Here is a 21,285-nt window from a genome sequence, read left to right as displayed (position 1 = left end):
AATGAGCTCATTTTGTGCATAAAATTGTAAACTTTCTCAGTTTAAACATTTGCTATGTTATCTATGTTCTATTGTGAATAAAATATTGTCTCATGTGATTTGAAAGTCTTTTAGTTTTCATTTTATTAAAATTTAAAAAACGTCCCAACTTTTCCGGAATTCGGGTTGTATTTAAAGAACCTAATATTCCAGATACAATACAAGTTAAAGGTGATGCACTGCAATTTTAGAAGCTAAAAATATTTGGCTATAACAATGGCATTTAGTGACAGTGACATTTATTTGACACTTCTTTAATTATGTATTTTTACTGATAAAGCATATATTTTATGCACAAAACATGGATAAATTAGAGAAGACACACTTTGCTGTGACTAGAGTACACTACAGTATGCTAGAGAAATTTCTTCAGCTGAAATACCAAGGCACATCTCATTGCATCTTATTTACTATGACTAATTAATAGATGATTCATTTATCACATGAAAATGCCCTGAACAGCACAAAGAGTTCAATTGCTTAATTATCCAAACCAAAACTTTATTCTGAGTTTCAGCTTTTAGCTAAATGAAAACTTGGTGTTTCTGTAATTAATTTCTGTGCATCCCCACAGGATAAGTTTAGATAACAGGAATTTTGGCTTAATGTTGACACTTCTCAAAAATCTGTGTGACTATTCTGCCACATTGTGTGTTGCACTTTCTTTTATTTATAAGTAATATGAGTGCACTGTCTTTGTTTATCTAAAGTCTTGCGTAAAGGCTATGTTCATGTACACATTTGCATAATGCCTGTCTACTGGTTACTTTGTCCCGCCCTCAAAGAACAGTTAGGTAAGCAACTTTGTTATGTCGAGAAACTTTTTATGTGTTTTTTATGTTCATTTACACGACAACAGCATTTTGGGAGTTTTAAAAACAGGTGATGTCATGTGCATGCATTACTTGTTCGCATTGTGTTTCTTTACTTTACAAAGTGACATCGCCAACTACTGGTCTGGCATGCACAATACAGCATTTTTCGTTGTTTACACAGGCCAGTGTGAATGGGGTTTGTTTTGACAACATTGTCGTCTTTTTTTACGTTCTCGTGAAAGCATATTATAAAATTGACTGTGTCAGGCAGTGGGTGAAGAAATGTCTTGTATGAGAATGTAACATCTAAAACCCTAAATCAACTGTATCAAAGGCAAGAAAATCTACACAGAACTTAAAGTAATTATCCAAGTAGTTTCATTAAATGATGCATTACTGCTTATTTCCTGCAAAATTATAAGTAACCTTGAATTTCTTTTAATATATATAATCAACATTACGTGTCAAATTCCAAATGATTGATCTTAATCCAGAATATTCATTTAGGTAACATGCAGATGTGAATACTACATATGACTACTACTCTCTTCTAATCAAATAGCAAAAAGCTCTTACCATACTTCTCCAATCAAGCCTTTCCCAGAGATATGAAAAGAAGTCCACTTAATTAAGAAAATGCAGTCCTGTGCACATCTAAGATCAGTCCAAGTGACTCAGGAGAGGCAGCCAAACTTCTCGCACATGCAACTTCTCACTCCTTCATGCATCAAATGACCCATATCGCAGGGTCAGCGCCAGAGACATGGAAAGAATGAACTAGCATGTCACTTAGCTCATCTTTTCTCACATTTCCCCAAAAAGGGTCAAAGGAAAAATGTCTTGCTCTGGTTTCTGGGATGGAGGGATTTCTAAAAGCCTTTGTTTGGGAGTTCCAGATGTAAGAGACTTAAGAGAGACTAGTGCCGTAATCTGGCTGTTCTCTGAGGGCTGAGCAGCAGCACAATGTCTGACACTGTGTGGATGGACCCATAGCTCTCTCTTAAACAACAAGGCCTGTTTTGTACTGTCAAACTCTCTTTTTCTACTATATCAAATTGACCCTTGTGTGCAGTGCATGCTGCCCATGCGGTCCCTCACTTCCTGCTTTAATGACACTCTCAAACCGAGCTAGAAGTGCTCTACTGTTCTTGCGACTGACAAGACGGATCGCTGAAAGGCAAGGAAGTGAAGGAGACAGAAGACAGAATGCTGTCTTGAGACTGCAGCCTAAATGGGGCATTTTGAAGGAAAGTTTTTCTGCAAAAACTCAAGTCCACTTGCTGGCAGAAAATCTGACACATGCTTGGATGGAACAGAAGTCTCGAGGAAGTCTTTTTCCTCCATGTTTTAGAGCAATGCTTATCAATACTTGATGGATGGAACCAAATCTGCAGATCTTATTTACAATATGCAAGAAGTTATGTCACTACTTCTGTTTCATCATGGATTTAATAGCACTGGGGCACTAGTAAAACATCTGCTACAATAAACTACCTATGATTTTAAATGTTGCATGCAGCAAATCAGTTTTTGCCTGAAGACACAGATATTTCTTGGCATCAATGAAGAAAGATGCGTTTTGGTGCCAGATGGTGTACTTACGACATCGACCAGCAGGGGCTCACTGGCCCATACTAACCAGCCAAACCTTGACCCTTGATTTGATCACAAATAAACAGAACTGCATTCACATTAATTCCTGGTCTGAATGGAGATGAACAATAGCTGCTAGAATCTTTGGTGCATGACACATCAGCAACTCCTCTTTAGTTAAACAAACCTATCTGTGGGCAGAAAACACCCACTGATCGTGGGGGCACTGTGCACTGTAAACCACATCATTAAAGACTAAGAGCAGTGTCAATAAACACTGTACAGATCAACCATATGCAGAATTATGGCAGTGCCCTTACAATACAACAATAGGGTTCACAGAGCATCTGTGCAGATACATGCAGTTCATGAGGTGACAAAAAAGCACAGTTCATTTAACGCAAGTAGACCCTATATATAGTAAGTTACTATATATAGTGTGGCATGTTGGCACAACAGAAACCTTACTGACACTTTTTCTGGGAAAACACAACAAATTTGTGTGCTTCAATTTCCATTACAAAAAATAACAGACTGGATTTACTGTCACTTGCTACACGGTTGTGGGCCAACAAAGCTGATGTAAACAAATAATGATAAATAAATAATAATTTGACTTATTAATTAGTAATAATAATTCATTAGTTTTTATCAAAATATTTAGCATGGTTGTTGCAGAAATTTTTAATTATGATTTTGTCTTTTCAATGATATTTAAAAAGCATACAACAATAAGTAACATTTACTAGGTTAAAGCTGCAGTCCGTAACTTTTTTTGGTTAAAAAACTATCCGAAATCAATATTTGAGCAAGTACATAACCAGCCAGTGTTCAAAACTATTGAGTGACGACGAGAGACGAATGACGTGACATACAGCCAAGTATGGTGCCCATACTCAGAATTCGTGCTCTGCATTTAACCCATCCAAAGTTAAAGTATTGCCTTACTTTAGCCAGATTCAAAACAGTTAGTTTATAATAATGTTTCCATATTTAGTGGTATGGGTAGGTTTTCACAGTAAAATTCAAGCATGCTGCCACGTCATTACCCCGTCTGTAAACATAAAGAGGTTGTCCTGGCTAATCTAGGCTATCGCATTTGAGGATCCTACAGGTGGCGGATCGTTTATAGCCTTTTGCACAGCAGCTAGAATATTTAAATGTATCATTTTGATGGTGGATTGTAATCCAGAAAGGATTATGTATTTACGAAACACATACGAATGCAATTTAATTATATTCCAGTTTTAAATGTGCTTCTGATTACAGATAGCCTGGGATCACACAAGATTTGTATTTTAAAGACAACCAGTTCGAAGGGAGCATAGTTTGCTTTTTGGGTTAAAAGAATTTCTTAATATTAAATTCGATTTGGCATGACAATTACACGGTGTCTACACAACAAAATACTATAGAATTTAGTGATGTTGCCACGACTAATACCCAACATTAAACTGATTCCGTGATATCTATGATGTATGACACAAACTTTCAATTATTTTCAACAGTCGCTTTGTTGCGTCCAGTGTAGACAGACTTTATCTGTTGCAGCGCAACAGGACAACTGTTTCCACTACAGCATCAAATATGCACTCAACGGCAACGCTAAAACGCCACTGCTTTGGGTTTTGTCAAATTTAGGGCAGAGTACGCCTCTAAACAATGTTGCACCCTGTTTGCGTTTCATCTTCCATTTCTGCATTTGTATTTGCATAAAGTTGAGGAATGGCAACATTTTTTGATGCTTTCCACCTCTCAGCACTTTCTCTGCTCCGCTTTCAATCCCATAATCCACTGCGCAAGCGTTTAAGATTTACTTCCACAGGACTGAAAACGCTCGCTCCGCTGCACTCGATATGTGCCAGTGGCAACGCAAGGTGAACTATGATTGCAAGGTCAACTTTGATGTCATACAACGATCATTCTGCTCAGCGCAAACATCCAACACCTGGTTATTTTAGGCAGCATAGAAATCCTGTGCAGACCGTGTCTTTGTGAAGTGGCACGTCTGGTCACCTTAACTGACATAAACCAGTACAACACAGTCTTGCAGACACACAGGACATCTTCCAGTCTCACATTTGCCTTGCTTGCAACTGCATTAGACTACCTGCCTTACTTTAGTGCCGAGGTCCTGCAAAGTTTAGCTCCAACCCAACTCCAACTTAGTTATCCTGAAGTAATTGATTAACTTGTTCAGGTGTGTTTGATTAGGGTTGGAGCTAAACTCTGTAGAACAGTGGCACTCCAGGACTGACTGTAATGTTCTGCCTGAGTTTCCCTGGTTTCACCACTGGATGGCGTACTTTCAACCCCAGATCACCTCTTTATTAGAGACTTGTAGCACACCTGTATTGAATGTTTCCTAATTGCCCACCCTATTTAAATGCCTCACTGACTATTGTTCTTGTTTAGTCCTAAAGTCTTTTTGAGTATGATGCTGCCAAGGATTTTTGGTTAGAGAATTTAGCTGTCTTCTGTTGAGTGTTGCTTTGGATTTCTCTCTTGCCTGACATTTAAGGACAGAGTTTTTTTGTTTTGAGTAAAGAACTTTAGGAGTCAGACTCTGAGCCTCTTGGTTATTTCCTCTGCATCTGGGTTTGACCTGCTTCAGTGGAGCAGTGGTTAGTGCCAAGGTTATACACACCACATACCTGAGTTCGATCCCCATCTGGATCATAACAGTAGGACTGAACCATGGATACAAGCCCAGCAGAGGAGGCTCAACCTTTATCAAATGCAGAGTGCATCCTTGCTGCTGTTTCAAGCCAGGCAGCCACCATGGAACGGCATGAACAAGTACTTGCACAACAAGAGGTGGCGGTTTCAAAGCTGGGTCAGGCGATCACAGAAATCCTACAACATCTTCAGTCTCTTTCAAACCCACAGCAGGAGGCTGAGTCTCAACCCCAGGTCCCACCAGCACCTCCTATCACTGCAGTGCAAGGTTCAGATGTCCACCTTCCCCATCCTGAAAGGTATGATGGAAGCCCTGGCAGATGTAAGGGCTTCCTCACCCAGTGCTCCTTGAACTTTGAATTGCAGCCAAATAGATTCCCAACAGCACATAGTAAAGTGGCTTATATTATTACTCTTTTATCTGGGAAAGCCCTTGCCTGGGCAACTGCTTTGTGGGAGCAGTCTCCACAACCAGTAGTTTGTTCAGATTACAGGCGCTTTATTGAGGAGATGAGGCGAGTGTTTGATCATCCTGTGTGTGGACGTGAGGCTGCTAGCCGCCTACTTCAGTTGACCCAGGGTTCTCAAAGTGTTGCTGAACTAGCTGTGGAATTTCGAACTCTAGCTATGGAGAGTGGCTGGAACCAGGAGGCACTAACTGTGGCATTCACTCGGACACTAGCTGATGAAATTAAGGACGAATTGGCAGCCCGGGACCCTGTGACAGACCTAGAATCCCTGATTGATATGGCCATTAGACTAGACAATCGCCTTAGAGAGAGGCGTAGAGAGCGCACTGAAACTTCTAGAAATGTTCCCAGTCAAAAATCCTTGGCACCCCTCATGTCTCCTGACCTCCCTGCCTCGTATGTAACATGCACTGAGGAACCCATGCAGCTGGGCCGGTCACGGCTCACCCATTCCGAGCGGGACCGCAGGATGAAAGAGAGGTGCTGCCTGTATTGTGGTGAGTCTGGCCACTTTCGAGCTTCCTGCCCAATTCTTTCGGGAAAAGCCAACTCTCGTCCAGGGAAGGGAGGACTGTGACGAGAGAAGCATCCTCTCCCCACTCAATTTCTTCTGGAGCTCTCGTGAATACTCATCTTTTATGGAAAGATCAGTCACATCCTCTAAAGGCCTTCATAGACTCTGGGGCAGCTGGTAACTTTATGGATTTGGAAGTCGCCAGATGTCTTAAAGTGCCTCTCATCAACCTTGATGACCCCCTGACTATCACTGCACTAGATGGGAGGCCTCTGGGGTCTGGACAGGTGAGTCTGCGCTCTATTCCTTTATATCTCCGGATTGGGGGTCACCTAGAGACTATACAGTTTTATGTAATCAAGTCACCCGAATTCACTTTAATCCTGGGGTTCCCTTGGCTAGTCCTTTATAATCCCCAGATAGACTGGCCCTCCAGTAACATTCTTAAATGGGGGTCTGACTGTGATAAGTGTCTCTCTGCCTCATCTCTTGGAATTACTGTTTCTCCCGAGTTACTTCAGGCTACCCCCAGCCGATTAATGACTGCTCTACAGTTACCCAGGACTTCTCCAGAGTTTTCATGTGTTCTCCTAGACTATGCGGACCTGTTAGAGGTATTCAGTAAAGAGAAGGCTTTGTCCTTGCCACCACACAGACCGTACGATTGTTCCATCGACTTGTTGCCTGGTACATGCCCCCCAAGAGGGAGATTGTTTTCCCTTTCGGCACCAGAGAGGAAGGCCATAGAGGGTTACATACAGGAGTCTCTGGCATCTGGCTTTATTCGCTCCTCAACATTACCAGCTGGAGCTGGATTCTTTTTTGTTTCTAAGAAGGATGGTGGGCTCCGACCTTGTATAGATTACAGGGGCCTTAGTAAGATTACCATAAAGAACCGTTATCCTCTTCCATTGATGTCTACTGCCTTTGAGTTGCTCCAGGGGGCTACTATATTTACTAAACTGGACCTTCGCAATGCATATCATCTGGTCCGCATCAGTACTGGTGATGAATGGAAGACTGCTTTTAATACACCCACTGGCCATTATGAGTATCAAGTTATGCCTTTTGGTTTGGTAAATGCTCCTGCGGTATTTCAGACTTTGATTAATGATGTGCTAAGAGACATGCTAAACAGATTTGTATACTTGGATGACATTCTTATCTTTTCCAAGAGCCCCCAGGAACACGTGCAGCATGTTCGCCTGGTCCTCCAGCAACTCCTGAGAAACCATCTCTTTGTCAAACTGGAGAAGAGTGAGTTTCATGTTCAAAAGGTTTCCTTTTTGGGTTTCATTGTGTCTAAAGGTCATATCCAGATGGACCCTGCAAAGACCCAAGCAGTTAGAGATTGGCCTCAGCCCACCTTCGCCAAGCAGGTACAGCGTTTTCTTGGCTTTTCCAATTTTTATCAAAAGTTCATTCGAAATTTCAGTGCAATTGCTGCTCCACTTACAGCTCTTACTAGGAAGAGTGTTAAGGGTTTCCAGTGGACAGATGAGGCCGAAAAGGCTTTCTGCCAACTGAAAGACAGATTCACCTCAGCACCCATACTTACCATCCCAGACCCTGAGTTACCCTTCATAGTGGAGGTGGATGCTTCAGAGGTAGGAGTAGGAGCTGTACTTTCCCAGCGAGCCATAAGAGACAACAGGTTACATCCATGTGCTTTCTTTTCACACAAGCTCTCATCTGCAGAAAGAAATTATGATATTGGTAACAGGGAGTTGTTAGCGGTCAAACTAGCATTGGAGGAATGGAGGCACTGGTTGGAGGGAGCTAAACACTCCTTTGTTGAATGGACAGATCACAAGAATCTAGCCTATATCCAAGAAGCCAATAGACTTAACTCTCGCCAGGCCCGATGGGCTTTATTCTTTAACCGCTTTGATTTTGTTCTCTCCTATCGACCAGGTTCAAAGAATCAGAAGCCTGATGCTCTTTCCAGGCAGTTTGACCCACCCAACATGATCTCAAGCCCAGTAAGGATCATTCCCGCCCACAAGGTCTCCTGCTACCCCTCCCTGTTCCTGCTCGGCGATGGTCACATATTTCTATGGACTTTGTAACGGGCCTACCTCCTTCACAAGGTAACAAGGTGATCCTAGTAGTGGTAGATAGATTTTCAAAGGCTTGCCACCTTGTACCACTCCCAAAACTTCCTTCAGCTCCACAAACTGCTGAGATTGTTTTGCAGCATGTGTTTAGGTTGCATTTTTATCCCCAAGATGTTGTGTCAGACCGTGGTCCCCAGTTTGCTTCCAGGTTCTAGAAGGCCTTCTGCCAGCTGATTGGAGCTACAGCCAGTCTGTCATCAGGGTTTCATCCCCAGTCTAATGGACAGACAGAACGAACTAATCAACAGATTGAGACAACTTTGAGATGCCTGGTCTCATCCAACCCAACGTCCCGGAGTAAACACCTAATTTGGGCGGAATTCGCACACAATACTCAACGGGTATGTAACCTTTTGAGTGTCAATATGGGTTTCAACCTCCTCTGTTTTCTGAGCAGGAGTCTGAGGTGGGAGTCCCAGCTGCCCAACATCTGGTTCAACGGTGTCGCAGGGTATGGAGGAGGGCCAGGGCTGCGCTTCTTAAGACTTCACAGATACAACAGCAACGGGCCAACCGTCGGCGCAGACCAGCACCAACTCTGCGTCCAGGGCAGAAAGTCTGGCTTTCAAGCAAGGACCTTCCCCTCCAAGTTGAGTCATACAAATTGGCTCCAAGGTTCATAGAACCATTCAAGGTTATAAGGAAAGTAAATCCTGTTTCCTACCGTCTTCTGCTACCCAAGTCCTTACGTGTTCATCCCACCTTTCATGTTTCACGTTTAAAGCCTGTTAAATACAGCCCTCTGTTTCCTGCCACCAGGCCACCCCCAGCACCACGCATCATCGATGGCCAGCCGGCATACACTGTCCGGCGGCTACTGGACTCTCGGCTGGTTCGTGGAAGACATCAATACCTTGTGGACTTGGAAGGGATTTGGGCCAGAGGAGCGGTCCTGGGTCCCTGCTCGCCACATACTGGATAAGAGTCTTATTAAGGACTTCATTCGGCTCCACCCGACCCCAGCTGTTGGGAACGTCAGGAGCCGTTCCTAAAAGAGGGGGTTCGGTAATGTTCTGCCTGAGTTTCCCTGGTTTCACCACTGGATGGCGCACTTTCAACCCCAGATCACCTCTTTATAAGAGACTTGTAGCACACCTGTATTGAATGTTTCCTAATTGCCCACCCTATTTAAATGCCTCACTGAATATTGTTCTTGTTCAGTCCTAAAGTCTTTTTGAGTATGATGCTGCCAAGGATTTTTGGTTAATGAATTTAGCTGTCTTCTGTTGAGTGTTGCTTTGGATTTCTCTCTTGCCTGACATTTAAGGACAGAGTTTTTTTTGTTTTGAGTAAAGAACCTTAGGAGTAAGACTCTGAGCCTCTTGGTTATTTCCTCTGCATCTGGGTTTGACCTGCTTCAGTGGAGCAGTGGTTAGTGCCAAGGTTATACACACCACATACCTGAGTTCGATCCCCATCTGGATTGTAACACTGACGTTGCCTATACCTGCAGAGCATCACTTGTTGGGGGATAGTTCTGGCAAAGCTGACGATGGCATGGAGCTAGGCACCGTTCACAGTTTTAGCAGATGACTGGCCATACTGGTCGCTCACATATTTGCAAAGTAGTTCAAAGGTCGACTGGTCCAGGGTAAAACTGCTACCCAGATTTGTAAATGCAGTCAGGTAATCCTCTTTATTTTGACTTTGCCATAAAATACGCTTATAGAGGCACAACCTGAGAAGGTATGGATCGCTGTGAAAGTTCAAATACACGGTATATCAGCTTTTATGTTTATATTATTATGAAATCCATGTTTCTGAGAAAAAAATAAAGATGTTGTATAAATGTTCTAACCAAAGCTACCGAAGAAAGTCATGGATTTTTAATTACCTGTAATTTGAAGAATCAAGATTTTCATGTTTTTTCAATGTTTCTATGGCAGATGATTTTCTCACAGAAGATCTTGTGGCTGGCATTGAAGGTTGGTAAATTTCTGAAAATAAAACACATTAAAGGGTTACTCCACCCCAAAATGAAAATGTTGTCATTAATCACTTACCCCCATGTCGTTCCAAACCTGTAAAAACTTTGTTGGCCTTCTGAACACAAATTTGACGTGATCTGACAGCTCTCTGGACCTCCCATAGACAGCAATGTAATTAACATGATCAACATCCAGAAACGTAGCAAGGAGATCAATAAAATAATCCATGTGACATCCGGGGTTCAACCGTAATTTTACAAAGCTAAGAGAACAAAAATAACGACTTTATTCAGCAATTTGCAGCTGACACAAAGCCTCATCACTCATGACTACAAAAGGAAAAATAACCATTGCCGACTTTAAACTCTAATCAAAAATAAACTGCAGTATTACACATGGAGAACTTTTATTTTCTCGCTCAATACCAATAGATAAGATTTTTTTATTGGAATGAGAATAATTTCTTTTTTTCACTCCAAAGCCTAAACTTACCAATACCAGGGAGGGGGTGTAATAATCTGGCAGGGGTCAGAATTGGGCACAATACCACTGCACAACCCAAGCAAGTAAGATAATTCTGCAAACAGCTACAATTGCAGGCTTTCAAACAGAGATGGTGACAAAGAGGCATAATTTACGGACTGCAGCTTTAAATAATCCATTTGGCTCAAAAAAATTGCTCTGTACAGTATATTGTGCCCTGTAGAGAGAAATGCAGAACATTAATTTCATCAGGCAGCTGACATCAGTGGAGGAGCAAACCTACTAGATGGGCATAAAAATGTATTTAAAAGGAAAATACAAAATACTGTGAGTGGAAAAAAATAGAATTTTGTATTTCTAATACATCTGAAATACTGCTCATCCTTGAGCACATACATTCATTTTTGTTTGACATATACAGTACAGACCAAAAGTTTGGACACACCTTCTCATTCAAAGAGTTTTCTTTATTTTCGTGACTATGAAAATTGTAGATTCACACTGAAGGCATCAAAACTATGAATTAACAAATGTGGAATTATATATGTAATTATATACATAACAAAAAAGTGTGGAGCAACTGAAAATATGTCATATTCTAGGTTCTTCAAAATAGCCACCTTTTGCTTTGATTACTGCTTTGCACACTCTTGGCGTTCTCTTGATGAGCTTCAAGAGGTAGTCACCTGAAATGGTCTTCCAACAGTCTTGAAGGAGTTCCCCGAGAGATGCTTAGCACTTGTTGGCCCTTTTGCCTTCTGTCTGCGGTCCAGCTCACCCCTAAACCATCTCGACTGGGTTCAGGTCCGGTGACTGTGGAGGCCAGGTCATCTGGCGCAGCACCCCATCACTCTCCATCTTGGTCAAATAGCCCTTGATGCCTTCAGTGTGACTCTACAATTTTCATAGTCATGAAAATAAAGAAAACTCTTTGAATGAGAAGGTGTGTCCAAACTTTTGGTCTGTACTGTAAGTGACCCTTATGAATGATTTAATCAATTATATAAACCTCTCTATATGTTCGTGAATTTAACTGATGAAACAACATTTTGCAGTTCCTTATATGAGGTGTATGATGGTAAAAAGTTCTTCAAACTCAGGACATACTCTTAAAAAAATATGGGAATTTGGTGTACCGACATATAAAGAGAAAGGTGAATAGAATAATTATTTGTAGCTTAAAGGTCACAGACAGTCTGTGATGGATTGAATGTAACACCTCAATGGTTAAAATGTCTTATTTTGTCGACTGTAGTGAACACCATTAGGTGGTTGAACATATTTGCATTTTATATTTCATGTCTTTTTTTAATGTATATATGTGTCAAGAATGTGCATTCATTTATTTGTTGGTTTTTGCTTTATGTTTGGTTCTTCACATGGCAACAGTTAGCTTCTCTATCAGTCACAATTTATTGAATGTGTGTGGATGCAACAACATCCTGTAAATCTTGGCACTGACAAATGGTTGCAGCAAGTCTGAGACTATACGCCTGTCATAAGAAGTCATGCGATTAATTAGCCTGAAACAAAAGACTTCCTGTATCGTTTCTCCCCACCAAGCTTAGTCAAAGCTGCCCCTGCTGCAGAATCACCTTACCGTGACATTGTACTCTGAAGAAAACGTGGCCACCGTTTTAATTAACACAATCATAATTAAAAGTGAGAACAGCCACACTGATTAATGCCAGGTGACTAAATTAGACATGATAAGATGATGATGCTGGAAAGCCAGTCTCTAGCACTGTTGTGTACTTGTGGGCTCCATTTCAGTGCAGCGAGGGTAAAACAGCGGTGTCAAAAAGGGGCTGCTGTGAAGACACAGCAAACAATCCTCTGTCAGTCATCCGTTCAATTCAATTCAATTCAAGTTTATTTGCATAGCGCTTTTTACAATACAAATCGTTACAAAGCAACTTTACAGAAAATTATGTTTCTACAATATTTAGTAATAGCTTATAAGTGGTGACTGTCAGTTTGTGCACGTATGACAGGATTTGTAGAAAAATGTATACAAGTCGTAGTCAGCCAGATGATGAACATTATTAATATTATTAATAATTAATAATTATTATATGATGCAGTCACACTTGTAGCAATATTTGTTAGTTCTGTTGTTGATTCAGGGTTAGCATCATCTGGGGTCCTCTGAGGGTCAGCATCATCTCTTCTCAGGTGTTCTGGATCCAGACTGGAGCTTGTGTAAATCCATAGAAACAAATAGAGACATCATTAGCATAGCTGCTGTTCCAACAAAGTAAAATTAATTAGTTTAACCCAAGCTAAAGAATAAGAATGCACATTTGATCAGATACAACTGCAGTCACAATTTAAGAGATACATTATTCGAATGCTTGGCGAAAGAGATGCGTTTTTAATCTAGATTTAAACAGAGAGAGTGTGGAAGGAAGGCTATTCCAGAGTTTGGGAGCCAAATGTGAAAAAGCTCTACCTCCTTTAGTGGACTTTGCTATCCTAGGAACTACCAAAAGTCCAGCGTTTTGTGACCTTAGGGAGCGTGATGGATTGTAGCGTGGTAGAAGGCTAGTTAGGTACACAGGAGCTAAACCATTTAGAGCCTTATAGGTAAGTAATGATAATTTGTAACTGATACGGAACTTAATAGGTAGCCAGTGCAGAGACTGTAAAATTGGGGTAATATGATCATATTTTCTTGACCTGGTAAGGACTCTAACCACTGCATTTTGGACTACCTGTAGCTTGTTTATTGAAGAAGCAGGACAACCAACTAGAAGTGCATTACAATAGTCGAGTCTAGAGGTAATGAATGCATGAACTAGCTTTTCTGCATCAGAAACAGACAACATGTTTCGTAGCTTGGCAATGTTTCTAAGATGGAAGAATGCAGTTTTTGTAACATGGGAAATATGATTTTCAAAAGACAAGTTGCTGTCTCATATAACACCCAGATTTTTGACTGTAGAAGAAGTAACAGTACATCCGTCTAGTTGCAGATTGTAATCTACAAGATTCTGTGTAGTGTTTTTTGGTCCAATAATTAATATTTCTGTCTTATCCGAATTTAATTGGAGAAAATTATTGGTCATCCAATCTTTTACATTTTTAACACACTCTGTTAGCTTAGATAATTTAGAGGTTTCATCTGGTCTCGTTGAGATATATAGCTGAGTATCATCAGCATAACAGTGGAAGCTAATTCCGTATTTTCTAATAATATTACCAAGGGGCAACATGTATATTGAAAATAGAAGGGGACCTAGGACGGATCCTTGTGGCACTTCATATTTTACTGATGATAAATGAGATGACTCCCCATTTAAGTAAACAAAATGGTAGCGTTCGGACAGGTAGGATCTAAACCATCTTAGAGCCTGCCCTTGAATACCTGTATAGTTTTCTAATCGATCTATGAGTATGTCATGATCTATGGTGTCGAACGCAGCACTAAGCTCAAGTAAAACTAGAAATGAGATGCAGCCGTTTAGAGTCCTTTGTGTGGGCAGCCTGCTGCACTTGGGTAATTTGCTACAATTGTGTGTGTGTCAAGTGTCTCTAACGAAAAGCTGATTGGTTACTATTGTTCAGTACGTTACATATTTTGTTTAATCAGGCACTTTAAAATGAAGATACCAACAGAAAAGTTAAGAACGTGAGTCACAAGCATGCAAATTTGAGAAAAACAAGAAGCTATTTTTGCCATTTTAGGGCTAGTACTGTACTAACCCTATCCCGTAACTGTTGGAATATAATGAAACAAAGATAGCTAAAGTTAAAAGATTTTTCTAACAGACTTACCAACTGTGTAAAAATAAAATGATGCTGCAAGCTTTCCAAAACTCTTTTTTACACCCCTCTAATTTGGCTCCAAATGTAAAACAACATTTTGACCCCACTCTACAAAATACTGGTTTACTCAGTAAATATCCCTGACTTTTAATATTTTGGCTTTCATCACTGTGCATGCTTATCTTTCTTCAGATAAAAATATTAAATAAAATAAAAATTATCATAAATTTGAGCCAGGGAGCTCTGGTTGAGTTGACACTGCTGACCCAACTAGAATTAACTAGCATGTATGTATTTTTTATTTACAGTTATTTTATATATATATATATATATATATATATATATATATATATATATATATATATATGTCAGCATCTACAAGTTGACAGGGATCATGAATGTGAAGATGAAGGTGATAATACAAATGCAGTTATCTCTCATTTTAAAATTAATATTTTATTCATTTGATCTTTTTCTTTACACCGATAGCTTGCTCTCATAATATTGAACATTTACATATTATCTGGACTCTGGAGAAAAGTGACGAGCCTTTAAGTGAATGTGTTGTGGAGCTGGGAACTGCTGGCTGTGATGTATGTGAGGCTGTAAATGATTCCACGTGGGTGTAATTCACCACGTTCTCTGGCTAGATGCAATCTTTATTATTAATATAAGTGGTACATTATGAAGCTCTAGAATATTTAATGGATTTTCAATCATTCTGGGTGTGATATATTGCTTTTCAAACGAAACTGCACATGAACTAATATTTGCTTCTGTTTCAGCTGACTAAAGTTGTTCAAGTAGATATGGGAAGATATATGTATAAAGTGGAAGTTTCCAAGCTTATCTTTCCTAAGTTTTAACCTCATACAATGCCCAACGGACAGCTAGCAGACCATCTGTGCTGTTCTATATAAATCTGAATGTTAGTGGCATGGGTTTTTGAAAGACATTGAGTAAATACAGTAAGATTGTTATTCATGCCGGCGCTAATGATGTTCGACTTCGCCAGTCGGAGATCACTAAAAATAACATTAAAGAGGTGTGTGAACTTGCAAGCACTATGTCAGACACTGTAATATGCTCTGGTCCCCTCCATGCTTACCGTGGTGATGAGATGCATAGCAGATTGTCATCACTCAATGGCTGGATGTCTAAGTGGTGCCCACAGAATAAAATAACAGAGCTTTTGGGGCAGACCTGACCTGTTTAAAAGAGATGGTCTTCATCCCTCCTGGGGTGGCACCACTCTTCTCTCTAGAAATATGGCAAATAGTCTTAGTGTTTATACTTGACTAACTGGGGCCCAGGTCAGGAAGCAGACAGACTGGCTAAACCGACCGTCTGCTAGCTGCCTCCCATCACAGAGGTCAGTTAATTCTCAGCACATAGAGACTCTTTCACCTAGATATCACACTATAGAGACTGTGTCTGTTCCTGAACTAGAAAATACAAAAAACGTCCAAACCAAGTTAAGATTAACAATTTAATTGAGGTTCAACAAATAAAAAACAGAAGCAATATGGATAAACAAATGATAAAGCTTGGCTTATTGAATATCAGATCCCTGTCTACGAAAACACTTTTTGTAAATAATATGATCACTGATCATAATATAGATGTACTCTGTTTGACAGAAACCTGGCTAAAACCTGATGATTACATTATTTTAAATGAGTCCACCCCCCAAGATTACTGTTATAAACATGAGCCACGTCTAAAAGGCAAAGGTGGAGGTGTAGCTTCAATTTATAACAACGTTTTCAGGATTTCTCAGAGGGCAGGCTTCAAGTATAACTCGTTTGAAGTAATGGTACTTCATATAACATTATCCAGAGAAACAAATGTTAATGATAAATCCCCTGTTATGTTTGTACTGGCTACTGTATACAGGCCACCAGGGCACCATACAGACTTTATTAAAGAGTTTGGTGATTTTACATCCGAGTTAGTTCTGGCTGCAGATAAAGTTTTAATAGTTGGTGATTTTAATATCCATGTTGATAATGAAAACGATGCATTGGGATCAGCATTTATAGACATTCTGAACTCTATTGGTGTTAGACAACACGTTTCAGGACCTACTCATTGTCGAAATCATACTCTAGATTTAATACTGTCACATGGAATTGATGTTGATGGTGTTGAAATTATTCAGCCAAGTGATGATATCTCAGATCATTATTTAGTTCTTTGCAAAATTCATATAGCCAAAATTGTAAATTCTACTTCTTGTTACAAGTATGGAAGAACCATCACTTCTAACACAAAAGACTGCTTTTTAAGTTATCTTCCTGATGTAACCAAATTCCTTAGCATATCCAAAACCTCAGAACAACTTGGTGATGTAACAGAAACTATGGACTCTCTCTTTTCTAGCACTTTAAATAAAGTTGCTCCTTTACGCTTAAGGAAGGTTAAGGAAAACAGTTTGACACCATGGTATAATGAGCATACTCGCACCCTAAAGAGAGCAGCCCGAAAAATGGAGCGCAGCTGGAGGAAAACAAAACTAGAGGTATTTCGTATTGCTTGACGGGAAAGTAACATATCCTACAGAAAAGCATTAAAAACTGCTAGATCCGATTACTTTTCTTCTCTTTTAGAAGAAAACAAACATAACCCCAGGTATTTATTCAATACAGTGGCTAAATTAACGAAAAATAAAGCCTCAACAAGTGTTGACATTTCCCAACACCACAGCAGTAATGACTTTATGAACTACTTTACTTCTAAAATCGATACTATTAGAGATAAAATTGCAACCATTCAGCCGTCAGCTACAGTATCACATCAGACAGTGCACTATAGACCCCCTGAGGAACAGTTCCACTCATTCTCTACTATAGGAGAGGAAGAATTGTATAAACTTGTTAAATCATCTAAACCAACAACATGTATGTTAGACCCTTTACCATCTAAGCTCCTAAAAGAGGTGCTTCCAGAAGTCATAGATCCTCTTCTGACTATTATTAATTCCTCATTGTCATTAGGACATGTCCCCAAAACCTTCAAACTGGCTGTTATTAAGCCTCTCATCAAAAAACCACAACTTGACCCCAAAGAACTAGTTAATTATAGACCAATCTCGAATCTCCCTTTTCTGTCCAAGATACTAGAAAAGGTGGTATCCACACAATTATATTCCTTCTTAGAGAAAAATGGTATATGTGAGGATTTCCAGTCAGGATTTAGACCGTATCATAGTACTGAGACTGCTCTTCTTAGAGTTACAAATGATCTGCTCTTATCATCTGATCGTGGGTGTATCTCTCTATTAGTTTTATTGGATCTTAGTGCTGCGTTTGACACAATTGACCACAACATTCTTTTGCATAGACTTGAATACTTTGTTGGCATCAGTGGAAGTGCATTAGCATGGTTTAAATCGTACTTATATGACCGCCATCAGTTCGTAGCAGTGAATGAAGATGTATCCTATCGATCACAAGTGCAGTATGGAGTACCTCAAGGCTCAGTACTAGGGCCGCTACTCTTCACGCTTTATATGTTACCCTTGGGAGATATCATCAGGAAACATGGTGTTAGCTTTCACTGTTATGCTGATAATACTCAGCTCTATATTTCTTCGCAGCCCGGTGAAACACACCAATTTGAAAAACTAATGGATTGCATAGTCGATATAAAAAACTGGATGACGAGTAATTTCTTACTGCTAAATTCTGAAAAAACAGAGGTGTTAATTATAGGACCTAAGAACTCTGCTTGTAATAACCTAGAACACTGTCTAAGACTTGATGGTTGCTCTGTCAATTCTTCGTCATCAGTTAGGAACCTAGGTGTGCTACTTGATCGCAATCTTTCCTTAGAAAGCCACATTTCTAGCATTTGTAAAACTGCATTTTTCCATCTCAAAAATATATCTAAATTACAGCCTATGCTCTCAATGTCAAATGCAGAAATGTTAATCCATGTGTAACGTGGCGGTACAAAAGCAAAGGAGGTCGTAAGGGTGTTTTCCCACACTCTTAACACAAAATATGCATATGTATGACAATGTATGGTCGACTACGCCACCCCAGACCACTGGGGAAATAACAGCCCTAAGGGCACACAGGTTCGTCTTGAATGAGTGGGTGAGGAGACATGAATAATATAGAAAAGTTTATTATGTTTGTCAATATTGACCAATAAATAGCTAAAAACTTCCAAGTGAAAACTCTACATTGGCCATATAATAAACAGGAAGGCACACCAGCAATCTGCATCTACACACACACAATAAATCAATTCCCATTAAAGAAAACCAAATGGCCAACAGGAGCGGTAGCTGGGGGTCCGGGTCGGCTGCCAAATTGTAGAACGAACCCCCCCCCACAATAGTCCACTACAAATACCCAAATGCACACGTGAAAGTTAGATGGCAGCAGGCACACAGCACTATAACGTGAACACACCACACAAATGGCAGCCTCGCCTTCACCCCCCAGAGACCCAGCTCCTATAACAGAAAAAAAAGAAGAAAACACAAACTGATAACTACAATCTGACAGAAACTCAAAGAAATAAATAAAACAAAAATAACAAACGTTTATAAAGTACAATACCCCCAAATAAGTAAAACAAAAAAAACAATGTCACAAAATAAATCAAATAATTCAAGAAATTAAACCACTTAGCACAAACAAAATAGCACAATGTAACAAAAACAGGTTAACAGTTTGAAATAAACCAAGTTCACTCCGGTTTACAGTGCTCAGAGATGAGGCACGGACTGAACGTAAACCAAGGAAAACCAAATACTCAAACAACCACACGGTAGACACGAGATGCTGATTCCAAGTTAGACCAAGGGAATTCCATATGCGGCGGCCCGGGGAGACGTTCAGCCTGCCCTCGAAACCATGCACTACACCCCGATAGCAACGTGAATCAACCGCTGGGTTGCTATCGTGATAAAGGTCGAGGCAAAACAGCGACGCAGTCGCGATCACGGTTCAGTGTTGATGCTCACTTCCCACTAATTAGCCCAAAAAGACTCAGTTATGCAGGAGAGCCCTGCAGAGCATAAGGAAACTATATTAAAACAGGAAAAGAAAACATTACAAATACGCAAACTATAATCCTACATACCACGGGATGATCCTGCACGCAAACCGCTTCGTAGTTGCACACCATATTCAATATAGCGGCTCAGTCAGACCATATGAGTGACGTGCTATCAATGCCACTGAGGACAAAACCAATCATAAATAGCCGAGTCGCAGTCAATTACTTGTTATAAACAAAACTATACATACCGGTGAAGAGTGGGCAGCCAGCACAAAGCAGCGGGAAGGAAAAAAAAGAGCAGCTTACAATCCAAGCCTGTGGCGACCACGGATGACGTCACGAGGGAAATACAAGGACGCATCCCAAGTGGCCATAACATGTCCTTTATATATCTCAAACCAAATAAGGAGGAGGGGTTACTAAACTAAGCACAGGTGGATGACATTCCCTACAGTGGATTCAACCACCCTGCTACACATGCATTTATGACCTCAAGGTTAGATTATTGTAATGCTTTATTGGGTGGTTGTTCTGCACGCTTAGTAAACAAACTACAGCTAGTCCAAAATGCAGCAGCAAGAGTTCTTACTAGAACCAGGAAGTATGACCATATTAGCCCGGTCCTGTCAACACTGCACTGGCTCCCTATCAAACATCGTATAGATTTTAAAATATTGCTTATTACTTATAAAGCCCTGAATGGTTTAGCACCTCAGTATTTGAATGATCTCCTTTTACATTATAATCCTCTACGTCCGCTACGTTCTCAAAACTCAGGCAATTTGATAATACCTAGAATATCAAAATCAACTGCGGGCGGCAGATCCTTTTCCTATTTGGCGCCCAAACTCTGGAATAACCTACCTAACATTGTTCGGGAGGCAGACACACTCTTGCAGTTTAAATCTAGATTAAAGACCCATCTCTTTAACCTGGCATACACATAACATACTAATATGCTTTTATTATCCAAATCCGTTAAAGGATTTTTAGGCTGCATTAATTAGGTAAACCGGAACCGGAAACACTTCCCATAACACCCTATGTACTTGCTACATCATTAGAAGAATGGCATCTACGCTAATATTTGTCTGTTTCTCTCTTGTTCCGAGGTCACCGTGGCCACCAGATCCAGTCTGTGTCCAGATCAGAGGGTCACTGCAGCAGACATGGGGACTTGTGACTTGGTGACTTGGACTCGAGTCGACTCGAGTCGCTATTTTTATGACTTGTGACTTGACTTGACAAAAAATAAAATACTTGAGACTTGACTCGGACTTGGAAGTTAAAGACTCGGGACTTGACTTCACTTGAGACATGATGACTTGAATGACTTGAGTGTTAATCACATTATGTTTTCAGTTTGAATATAAAATATATAAATTATTTTTAAAAAATAAAATTCATTACTCAGCTGGAGCGCAGGCTGAGAATCGCGTTGTCATGTCATGACATCATCAGTCATGCCCTCTCTACCTTACGCAGACCACGCCCACTTAGATCAGATATCACATCACATCAACATCTCAGCTTGAGGGGTACTGAGGGTCATCGCTTTTGTCGTCAATAATTCGCGCCTAAAAACGCGTGGAAATCGCTAGTCGCGCCGCTTTCTCATTGTTTCCAAAGCGCTCGGGCAGTTGCGCCCCTGAGGCGTCGAGCGTGTCGCACCGCGTGCGCGTCGCGACCGCGTTGCTTCCATTATGAGCGCGCATACCGGTGGCGCATACATGGTGGGATAGGCCACATCGTGCTCGGCTTGCAGACAAGACTCTCGAATCTTATATTTTGCAAGTGCAATACCTTGTAATAGAGGTAATGACTTTAATGACTCTGAGAGAGAGAGATTGTGTGTGTGAGAGA

At 40.4% G+C, this 21,285-nt stretch overlaps 1 protein-coding gene across 1 annotated transcript in view; it reads right to left on the bottom strand.

The window, feature by feature from the left end:
* The window catches only part of LOC132141489 (growth arrest-specific protein 7-like), a 42,637-nt gene extending 41,189 nt beyond the window's left edge, over window positions 1–1,448 (bottom strand). Inside the window, exon 1 of the mRNA XM_059551031.1 lies at window positions 1,431–1,448. Within this exon, the coding sequence (XP_059407014.1) occupies window positions 1,431–1,433 (3 nt within the window). The 5' untranslated portion in view covers window positions 1,434–1,448. The remainder of the gene's footprint in view (window positions 1–1,430) is intronic.
* Between the last annotated feature and the right edge of the window lie 19,837 nt (window positions 1,449–21,285).

Source organism: Carassius carassius, chromosome 1, assembly GCF_963082965.1.
Source record: "Carassius carassius chromosome 1, fCarCar2.1, whole genome shotgun sequence".
In the NCBI taxonomy this organism is placed as follows: Eukaryota; Metazoa; Chordata; class Actinopteri; order Cypriniformes; family Cyprinidae; genus Carassius; species Carassius carassius.
Note: the sequence above shows the minus strand (reverse complement) of the source record. Positions and strands in the feature narration are given on the sequence as shown.